The sequence below is a fragment of the Bos indicus genome, chromosome 2, assembly GCF_029378745.1.
Source record: "Bos indicus isolate NIAB-ARS_2022 breed Sahiwal x Tharparkar chromosome 2, NIAB-ARS_B.indTharparkar_mat_pri_1.0, whole genome shotgun sequence".
Lineage (NCBI taxonomy): Eukaryota > Metazoa > Chordata > Mammalia > Artiodactyla > Bovidae > Bos > Bos indicus.
In genome coordinates, this window is record NC_091761.1 from 4,680,501 (window position 1) to 4,691,663 (window position 11,163).

Genomic DNA, 11,163 nt, shown 5'->3' on the forward strand with positions numbered 1-11,163 from the left:
CGTAGAGTAAATGTTTGTACCAGGAGTTACTAAAAAGTTGAAATAAAAGTCACATGTAAAACCACTGTTTCATTTCAGGCCGAGGGGGCCCAGGACCTTCTCAGAGAGTGCCTAAGTCCGGACGTTCCAGCTCCTTGGATGGAGACCACCATGATGGATACCACAGAGATGAACCTTTTGGGGGCCCTCCAGGCAGTGGTACCCCTTCTAGAGGGGGCCGGAGTGGCAGTAACTGGGGTAGAGGGAGTAACATGAACTCTGGCCCACCAAGGCGAGGAGCTTCGAGGGGGGGTGGGAGGGGTCGGTAGAAGTTGGGGCTCAAACCCCCTAGGCCTCTCTGGACAGTATTTAAGAGCTTCTGCAGACTTTCCAAGAGAAAGAAAAGGAGACCTGCACCGTGTGGCCCTGAACTCTCTCTGGGCAGCTGAATCCCAGGAGCCCCTACTGAGGTCTTCAAGATGAAGAGACTGCTGCTGGCGACCCAGAGTAGCTGGCCTTGTTTTGTCCTGTCCACCCTCACTGCCCGAAATCCCACATGGGTTTGTGAAGATAAAAGCTGGAATCTTTTTTTTTTTAAGTGTCACAAGACATGGAGCACCTCCACAAATTTAAGTTCATGTCCAATCGAAAATTTGTTTCTATATGTACAGTTGTCAGAGAAAAAACATTAAGTTGTTTTTGTATGAATACAGAATGTGATTTACGCAAGAATTAACAGAAAACAACTAGTCGTCAAGTGCTTGCCTTAAGGAAACCTTTAGTTTCCGTCGCATCTGGTCTGCTGAGAGGTGTACAACTACTGCTTACATTTGTGAACATCCTTGATGGGAATCTCTAAGTCATCTAAATTAACTCATCTGTGAATTTTGTTTTTAAACAAATTCTTATCTAGCCATTCTGTCACACTTACTTTTGTAGCATAGTGAAAAATACTTCAAAACTATAATGTGGTTTGAAGTTAGATTCAAAGCCTTATTAGTTAGACCTGCTGTGGCAAATGGAAAATTATACACTGAAGAAAAAAAAAATCTGGATGTCCAAGCAGAGGTCTCCCTTGGCTGCATCTTCTAGTAATTACACCTTAGCCTTGAGTTGTTTTTTTCTGATTAGAGGAACATAAGCTAGAAATCATCTACACATACCTTTTGAATACTGTAAATCATTTCAAAATGGTTTTAAGTTGAAAAGGAATGGATCAAAATCTTTCTTAAAACAGTTCTGCAAAATTTAAATAATGTCTTCCTCTTCCACACTAGCTCTGTGGAAACACCAGTGTTTAAGGCGGAGGATTGTTCAATTAAAAGTGAGCCAGGAAGGTCTCATCCACAACAGATTCTTTTAGTTTTAAATGAATAGGACAGTTGGCCCACTTTGAATTGGAAGCCAAAAGTTCAGTTTGAGATTACCCCAGGATACTTTCTATACTGACCCCTTACTTTGTTTTTATAAAAAGTCTTTTTTATTCTTCAAAGGACATCCTGTGGTCACCCTCACTACTTCGACAACTTCAGCTGGGCACTGGAGACAAGTTTATTTGACAAATTTAGTGGTGCTGGAAAGTGTCAGTAGTTGCTTAGAAAAGGGATATTGACATAGTTGGCGTATATAAAAACTTCTAATTGGTTCTCCACTAATTTAAAAAATGGTAAAAAGCTAAGTTACTTATGCAGATAAAATGTTTACCACACATAAACACTGCCTTTTTTAGGGTGTTAGAACCTAGAGGCTTCAAGAGATTTTCTCTTTACTTTGCAATTTAAAACATCCTATTTATCAGCACCTTGCTCTAAACACACCTATAGGAGGCTCAAGATTGCTTTAGGTTTGTGGATATTCTTTATTTGCCCTCTACTGCTGCTAAGTCGCTTCAGTCATGTCCAACTCTGTGCAACCGCATAGACGGCAGCCCACCAGGCTCCACCGTCCCTGGGATTCTCCAGGCAAGAACACTGGAGTGGGTTGGCATTTCCTTCTCCAATGCATGAAAGTGAAAAGTGAAAGTGAAGTCGCTTGGTCGTGTCCGACTCTTAGCAACCCCATGGATTGCGGCCCACCAGGGTCTTCCATCCATGGGATTTTCCAGGCAAGAGTACTGGAGTGGGGTGCCATTGCCTTCTCCATGCCCTCTACTGGTATAGCTTAAAAAGAAGTTGTAATCAAATTCCAAGAGGATAAAAAGGGATCCAGAGCACAAAACCATAATAGACAGTTTATTGTTGTTCAGTTGGTAAGTCGTGTCTGACTCTACGATCCTATGGACTGTAGCATATCAGGCTCTTCTGTCCTCCACTGTCTCCTGGAATTTGCTCAAATTCATGTCCATTGTGTCAGTGATGCCATCCAATTATCTCATCCTCTGTCTTCCGCTTCTCCTTTTGCCCTGTTTTTCCCAGCATCAGGGTCTTTTGCAGTGCATTGGCTCTTCATATCACATGGCTGAAGTACTGCAGCTTCAGCATTAGTTTTTCCAATTCAGGGTTGATTTCCTTTAGGATTGACTGGTTTCATCTTACAGTCCAAGGGACTCTCAAGAATCTTCTCCAGCCCCACAACCCAAAAGTATCAATTCTTCAGCACCCAACTTTCTTTATGGTTCAACTCTCACATCCAGACATGACTACTGGAAAAACTATAGCTTTGACTATACAGACCTTTGTCAGCAAACTGATGTCTCAGCTTTTTAATATACTGTCTGGGTTTGTCATAGCCGTCTTTCCAAGCAGCAAGTGTCTTTTTGGAGCCTAAAAAAATAAAATCTGTCACTGTTTCCAATTTTCCCCCATCTATTTGCCATGAAGTGATGGGACAGATGCCATGATGTTAGTTTTCTGAATGTTGAGTTTTAAGCCAGGTTTTTCACACTCCTCTTTCACGCACATCAGGAGGCTCTTTAGCTCCTCTTCACTTTCTGCTATTGGAGTGGTATTATCTGCATATCTGAGGTTGTTGATATTTCTTCTGGAAATTTTGATTCCAACCTGTGATTCAACCAGTCTGACATTTCACATGATGCTACGCTGCATGTAAGTTAAATAATCAGGGTAACAGTATACAGCCTTAATGAACTCCTTTCTCAATTTTGAATCAGTCTGTTGTTCCATGTCCAGTTCTAACTGTTGCTTCTTGACCTGCATACAGGTTTCTCAGGAGACAGGTAAGGTGGTCTGGTAGTCCCATCTCTTTAAGAATTTTTCAGTTTGATGTGATCCTCACAGTAAAGGCTTTAGTACAGTCAATGAAGCAGAAGTATATGTTTTTTTGGAATTCCCTTGTTTTTTCTATGATCCAACAGATGTTGGCAATTTGATCTCTGGTTCCTTTGCCTTTTCTAGAGATTAGGCTCCTTTTTTTTTTTTTTTTTTTTCTGAGACTCATGTGCTAAAAACTTTATCATAAGATTTTAAGGCTTTAACTCCAAAAACACTACCTCAGTAAGCAGATAACCAGGTTGCATTTTGAGAATGAATTCATTTAGAGAAAACGGAAAACTCAACATTTTTATTACTTAATGTATATATCTGCATTTTAAATCATCACTGTCAAAATACATACAATATATTGTGCTTTGAATTTTATAAAAACAGATTTCCTGACAGTGAATTCTTGGGAAAATGCTGGAAAAACAATTTTTAAAAATAGCATCAATATAAAAATGGGCTAAATGCGGTAAAATCTTCAGCCTAAAATTTAGAACTAAAATACAGATTTAACTAGGGGTTAGAGAAAGCAGCCAGTGGTACACTTTCCAGTCAAAAAAATAAATCATTCCCCCAAAACAGTGGATTTGCTTTTACAAACACCTAGTAGTTGTGCCTCTCGAGGCAGGTAACCCTGTTAACTGATGGGGGGAAAAGCAGGCTTCTTTCAAAATAAGGGGGTGGGAGTAAGTGCCTCTCCAGGCAGGTAACCCTATTAACTGGGGGAAAGCAGGCTTCTTTCAAAATAAGGGGGGTGGGAGTAAGTGCCTCTCGAGGTAGGTAACCCTATTAACTGATGGGGGGGAAAGCAGGCTTCTTTCAAAATAAGGGGGGTGGGAGTAAGTGCCTCCCGAGGTAGGTAACCCTATTAACTGATGGGGGGAAAGCAGCCTTCTTTCAAAGTAAGGGGGGTGGGAGTAAGTGCCTCTTGAGGCAGGTAACCCTATTAACTGATGGGGGGGAAAGCAGCCTTCTTTCAAAGTAAGGGGGTGGGAGTAAGTCTACTTCAGCGACCACTTGGAGCAGGGCTTGTTGGACACTGATCAAGACCTATAAATATAAATTTTGAGGCTGGAGGAAGAGGCAAAACTCTGTTGCCTGACAGCCTGTTTAAGCAATGCTAATCCAGTCCCAGGAAACAATTACTTTCAAGTTGTTCTCAACCTTAGCAGAAAAAGGAAATCATTTGGGAAGCTTAAAAAACAATACTGATGCCAATCTCCCCCTCACCCCACCCAGAGATTCTGACTGAACTGAAATTTGACTCAAGTAACTCTCATGTGAACTGAGAACCACTGGCATAGGATTAAAACTTCTTAAATACAGTTTACTTCCCAGTTAATATGTAGCTAGTGAAAAAATGTTGTTTTATTTATGGACTTAACCAGAATACTGAGCCCATTCTTTCTGGAAATAAGGTAAGTCCTAGACCAAGGTGCTAAATCTAAAAATGAAGAAAATTTGGCAATTAGGTATGAAAAGCACCTTACATTCCATTAAGATCAGAATATCAAGTGTAAACTATGGTTCAAAAGCACATCATAACATTAGGAATGAAAAACGACCCTGTAGAAATCCACGGTTTCCATCCAATAGGATAACTGGATGTGGAATTATCTTCCTGTCTGCCAGGCATTTCCTTAGCTGAGTTCTGTCCTTGGACCTCTGAGCATTTACGTGCACCTTACTGGATACCATGCTTCTTGGTCCATGGTTTCCTTATGTAATGCAGAACCAGCTGTCCTTTAATTTTATAAGACCTCATGTTAACAATTTCACCAAAATAAGAGAAAACTGAGATAAACCGTATTAACTAAAGCACTTGAAAAAATTACAGTGGCTAAAGTCAGCATTTAATCTGCTAACTCCTATGGATACACTCACGTTGAAGAACAAGGGGAAAATCTTCCAAAAGCGAAAGAAAGCACGTTTAGTGGAACTAAGCTACTGCGATCTACCCCTGGGTTTTTTTAGGTGACAAAACGTGAAAGACAAATCCGGGAAAATAAGGGCAGTCAATCAAAACGGAAAAGCTATTTCCTCTTTTTACTGAGTGTAATCTAAGACCACGGTTAACGCAAAAACAATTTATCACTAATATTCATAGCGTCCTATCACCAATTCAAAACAAAATCTGGTTTTCACAGCACTTGCTGCCGAGTGTAGCACAAAATGCAGAAATCGAGGAGCTTCCCAAACTCCTTGTGTCTCAGTTTACAGTTCGCTGGCACAGTAAAGGAGCAGCTTCTACCCCGTGCGGTCTGGGAACGGACAGGCGCAGTCCTTGGTTTGGCTGGCGGTGGGCCTAGAGCCGGTTGTCCGTGTCCCCTTGATGGCGCATCCTGGGGACGGATTCTGCGTCCTTCCGACGGCGCGGACCGCGGGCCTCAAACGGGGAGCGCCTTGGCGAGGGCGGCGCCCGGGCCCAAGCGCCCGAGTGTGATGCGCAGAGCGGTGCCCGCGCCCCGAGGAAGCACGCCCAGCAACGCGGCCAGCAGTGCGGCCACTTGTGCGCAGGCGCCCAGCGCTGTGAGCAACGTACTCCGCAAACACAGCGCCGCGTATAGCGTCACGCCTAGCGCAAACACGTAGAGCAGCGCGGGCCGCGAGGGTGCCTCCTCGCCGCGTAGCAGGCGTCCACACGCTGCGCCGCCTCGCAGTAGTGTGCCTCCTGCTAGTGCCAACGCCGAGCCCAGCGACCACAGCAGCGCGAACTTCCGGGCGCGCAGCAGCAGCACAGGCGCGTAGAGTGCGGCCAGGCCGAAGCAGAGCGCAGCCAGCAGCAGGCACACGCCACTCGCCGCCAGCCGCTGAGTGCGCGTCACGCTGGGCAGGCACGTCTGTCCCGCCGCCGGCTCCGCGGGGCTCTGTGTCCACGTCCAGCGCAGGCCTACGCGGCTGAACCACGCCCTGGCCCCCGCCGCGGACTCCTTCGCCTCTCCCGCGGCGAGCAGTGGCTCCGTGGCCGCAGGGCCGCCCGCTTTCCCCTGCGCCAGATATTCCTGCAGCTGGCGGTTGAGGTCCGCCATGTTGGATGGACGCTTCCGCGAAGTCGCGAGGTGGGGGGGGTGCAGCCTCCCACTTCCGGCTCTACTCGGTCGGCTTTGGAAACTGCTCGGACCTCGGGCGGCTGTTAGTCCGCCGGGACGGAAGGGGCGGGGCTTGTGGTTCCACTGCCTACGTGGTCTCGACTGGCACTTGCGCTGAGACCGCGGCTGTACCCCTGCGTGTAGCATCCGGACACCTTCTTCAGTGTCCGCTGTAGGCGCGGACAGGGCTTGGGTGAATTATATTAGCATTAGAAGTTAGTTGAGGGGCGTGAGCTCGTGTGGCTATAAATGAAAGAAACTTGTGTGTCTTGACTTTACGGTTATCAGTATCGTGATTCTGTGCTGTAGTTTTCTAATATTTGGCCATTGGGGAGAAATGGGGAAAGGGTATACGGTCTTAAACTATGCTAATCTATAACTTAATTTTTAATTTAATGTTTTAAGAAGCTCACGCTTCAGGTCGTAAGTGGTTTCTTTGGGAATGCTACAGAGCTGAAGCAGAGTTAACCGCCCACTCCCACTGATGTGCTTCTCTTCTCTTACCCGTTTCAGCATAGGTCTGGCAATATTGTTTCAAGCCCCAGGTCATATATGTATATTTTTGGCCCACATTGTCATGCTTCTGATGCACCTCCGGGTACAAGTTTCCAGACCCATCAGATAATTCTGAAGCGCTTGTTCACGGCTCGGTTAATTTCTGATCTTTTTTCAGAACCTCCTTGAAGTTCCTTGGCTTGTTATGTAGGTCACAGCCATCTGGGTGTCTGCTAGGACTTGTGGTTTCCCTGCTCTCTGGTTTCTGCTTGGCTAATTCCTGTTCTCAGACATTCAGAGTAAGCTGCACCTCTTGTTTACATCTCTCACTGAGGTGCACTTTCTCTGAGTTCTCATCTATCCCAATTGTGAAAGTTTATTTGTTCAAGGCAGTGCCAGCAGCTTGAGGACAAGTTCTCTCTTATCTCCCTTTTCTTTGGACCTGGACAGCAAAGGCACTCAAACGGACGTTGACCTGATTGACACAGCTGTCGATTTGAGTGCAGTAAAGCCTTTGTAGATGTTGAAGCCTTCGGTTGAAAAACCTATTTTTAAAGTGTCTATTGTGAATTTAAATATGATGGTATGGAAGTCTTTGTGATGTAGAGTGCAACCCAGTTAAGTACTACAGCAGTGTATTCTTGTACAGATCTTTGATTTACTTGCCCCAGAAGCACTGGGAATGGGAGGCAAGGCTGAGCGCTGTAGGCTTTCTTCTGTCGCTGACTTTGGAGGCACTGCAGGAGAAAAGAGGGTATCTCCCTGTATCTGTTTCTTTTGTCTGTACTAGCTCCCCTCACTCCTTGGTACTGGCTTCCCCTGCACAACTCCAGCTGATGACTGGTGACCGTCCTTTGTCCTTTATGACAAGATAAGTATTAATGATTTCCTGCTGTTGTCATGTCTGACTTTTCAGTTTTCTTGTTACCTGTGTAACCAGTTTTCCCCTATTAAATTACTCCCTTTAATACTTTGTTTTCCTGGTTGGATCTTGACTGTTGTTACTGAACAAGCAAACTTGGTTCCACTTGCCCAATGTGCAGCAAAGCCAATCTGCTGACCCTGGATTGCGGTGGAGGAACGTATCGTGTTTATTGTAGGGTGGCAAGCGCCTTGCTCACATGACCCGAACTCCCTAATGGCTTTCAGGGACAGGTTTCTGAAACTGTGAGGGAGAGGGTCACAGGGTGCAAGGTCAGCTCATACACAAGTATTGTTGATTAGTTGATGGTGAGGTAACTGGGTGATATGGGAATCTCAACTGCCAACTTAAAAAAAGTGCATAATGGGAGAGTTGTGAATGAAATTTTATTTCGGGCAAAATGTGAGGACTATAGCCTGGAAGACAGTATCTCAGATAGCCCTGAGAAACTCTTCCAAAGAGGTAGGGTGAAGGTCAGTATATATGTGATTTTGCTGAAGGGGAAATATGGAAATAAGCACATATATATATTTTTTTTTTGCAAAAGGTTTCTTCTAGTCATGAGCAGTTGTCACCATCTGAGTGCTTTTCTAGATATGAGAGGACACAAGAATTGGGCTCATAAAATTGGCTCCTGAAAATATCTACCTGAAGACCTGTTCTGCCAATTTTTCCCAGAGCGTCAGTTCAGTTCATTTGCTCAGTCGTGTCCGACTCTTTGTGACCCCATGGACTGCAGCACGCCAGGCCTCCCTGTCCATCACCAGCTCCCGGAGTTCACCCAAACCCACGTTCATCAAGTTGGTGATGCCATCCAACCATCTCATCCTCTGTCATCCCCTTCTCCTCCTGCCCTCAATCTTTCCCAGCATCAGGGTCTTTTCAAATGAGTCAGGTCTTCGCATCAGGTGGCCAAAGTATTGGAGTTTCAGCTTCAACATCAGTCCTGCTGATAGCCTGCTTCATTTCTGCTCTCCACCCTGAACTCCTTTTAGGGAGTGTTGGAAATCAGCAGCTGCAGCAGCACCCACTTTAATCCTTGTAGAGGTGGATGGCAAGTGCCAATGGTAGGTGCCAGTTTGTAGTTAGGGCCCCCTCATGGTAATAAATTTGTTCATGCTTTGAGAGGCATTTTATGACCATTTTGTCCACTGGTGCTAGGAAGGCTTATTCCTGGGTCTGGCAGAGATTTTGCTGCAAGGCCACTCAATATGCTATTATTGGACTAGGTCTTATAAACAATAGCTAAAAGTAATGTTGGATCATCTGTCTGGCTAGTCTGTTATAGTCCAGGAAAAAATTCCCTCTTGTAGCATCTTCCTGTATCAAGAATCACTCTATTACAGTAATTGATCTCATATGGAACCATATATTTGATCAGTTGCTTCAAGTTGCCTAGTCATTATATTTATTGGAAGCTCAGTCACACAGTTGGTAATATAAGGAACAATAGTCTTGTAAAACAGGCAAAATACAAATAATATAGCTAATACATTAATTAGAATTATAAGTAAATATTTAAGCCAAAAACTTCCCATGCCAAATCAGTTTTTCAAGAGATCGTCAAGACTAGGAAGTGGGTCACTTAAGGCAGAAATGTGGTTTCTCATATGATTCATTAAATGTGTTAGAGGATTCATCAGGTACAGGTTTCAGTTTGAGTTATGGCACAAGTGCCTCCCTGAGCTGCTGAAGGATGTCAAATGTCATGTGGTCTTCTAGCACTTTTCTCATTATAGAGACAGAATTCGGTAGGCTAATAGCCTGGTTCAGTTCATTTCAGTTTGGTCGCTCAGTTGTGTCTGACTCTTTGCAACCCCATGGACTGCAGCACACCAGGCTTCCCTGTCCATCACCAAACCCAGAGCTTAATTAAAGTCATGTCTATTGAGTCGGTGATGCCATCCAACCATCTTATCCTCTTTCGTCCCCTTCTCCTCCTGCCTTCAGTCTTTGCAGGATCGGAGTCTCGTCCAGTGAGTCAGTTCTTTGCATTAGGTGGCCAAAGTTTTGGAGTTTGAGCTTCAGCATGAGTCCCTCCAATGAATATTCAGGACTGATTTCCTTTAGGATGGACTAGTTTGATCTCCTTGCAGTCCAAGGGACTCTCAAGAGTCTTCTCCAAAATCACCATTCAAAAGCATCAATTCTTCACCACTCAGCTTTCTTTATAGTCCAACTCTCACATCCACACATGACTACTGGAAAAACCATAGCTTTGACTAGACAGACCTTTGTTTGCAAAGTAATGTCTCTGCTTTTTAATATGCTGTCTAGGTTGGTCATAGCTTTTCTTCCAAGGAGCAAGCATCTTCTAATTTCATGGCTGTAGTCACCATGGTGGTGATTTTGGAGCCCCCCCCAAAATAAAGTCTGTCACCGTTTCCATCGGTTCCCCATTTATTTGCCATGAAGTGATGGGACTGGATACCATGATCGTAGTTTTCTGAATGTTGAGCTTTAAGCCAACTTCACTCTCCTTTTTGACTTTCATCAAGAGGCTCTTCAGTTCTTTGCTTTCTGCCATAAGGGTGGCATCATCTGCATATCTGAGGTTACTGATATTCCTTCTGGCAATCTTGATTCCAGCCTGTGCTTCATCCAGCCCAGAGTTTCTCATGATGTACTCTGCATATAAGTTAAATAAGCAGCATGACAATATACAGCCTTGACGTATTCCTTTCCTGATTTGGAACCAGTCTGTTGTTCCATGTCCAGTTCTAACACTTGCTTCTTGACCTGCCTACAGATTTCTTATGAGGCAGGTCAGGTGGTCTGGTATTCCCATCTCTCAGAATTTTCAACGGTTTGGTGTGATCCACACACTCAAAGGCTTTGATGTAGTCAATAAAACAGAAATAGATGTTTTTCTGGAACTCTCTTGCTTTTTTTCTATGATCCAATAGATGTTGGTTTCTGATTTGGTCTCTGGTTCCTCTGCCTCTTCTAAATCCAGCTTGAACATCTGGAAGTTCACGGTTCATATACTATTAAAGCCTGGCTTGGAGAATTTTGAACATTACTTTGCTAGTGTGTGAGATGAGGACAACTGTGTGGCAGTGTGAACATTCTTTGCTTGGTTACCATTATTTAAAACCTCTTGAGTGAATTTTACTAAGGCTTTGGTTTGGCTGATTACATTCTCCAGTCCTGTTGAAGAATGTAACATACTGAAGGCGCAAAAATAGCTGCTAAATAATCATACCAGTGAAATACAGATTTCTTGACTTGTCAGGCTCATACCAATGGTAGATTGGTTGTTATTGGGCTAGTACTAATGGTAAATCGGCTGGGGTCATCTCTAAATTGTTGCGTATATGACCCTGAGTCCAGGGAAGTCCTAGTGTTCATCTTCCTGTCTATCCCAGTGCAAGCCCATGGACTAGTATCACAGATCCAATTAGACACAGCCCAGTGAATCCCTGGTCATCTGACCCATTTGGTTCCATACCAGTCACTA

General features: G+C 44.3%; 2 protein-coding genes across 5 annotated transcripts in view; one reads left to right on the top strand and one right to left on the bottom strand.

The window, feature by feature from the left end:
* WDR33 (WD repeat domain 33) overlaps positions 1-725 on the top strand; it is a 108,572-nt gene extending 107,847 nt beyond the window's left edge. For all 4 annotated transcript variants that reach the window (XM_019968979.2, XM_070801686.1, XM_019968963.2 and 1 more), the window contains one exon: positions 79-725. In XM_019968979.2, coding sequence (XP_019824538.1) covers positions 79-308 — 230 coding nt within the window. In that variant the 3' untranslated portion in view covers positions 309-725. The remainder of the gene's footprint in view (positions 1-78) is intronic.
* Positions 726-2,196: 1,471 nt separating this feature from the next.
* Positions 2,197-7,525, bottom strand: SFT2D3 (SFT2 domain containing 3). The gene has a single exon (XM_019969004.2). The coding sequence runs from the start codon at positions 6,431-6,433 to the stop codon at positions 5,585-5,587; it is 849 nt and encodes a 282-aa protein (XP_019824563.2). The 5' UTR covers positions 6,434-7,525; the 3' UTR covers positions 2,197-5,584.
* Positions 7,526-11,163: the final 3,638 nt, after the last annotated feature.

Coding starts and splice junctions, on each gene's coding strand:
- SFT2D3 (XM_019969004.2), bottom strand. CDS start 6,433: ATGCTACACGCAGGGGTACAGCCGCGGTCTCAGCGCAAGTGCCAGTCG.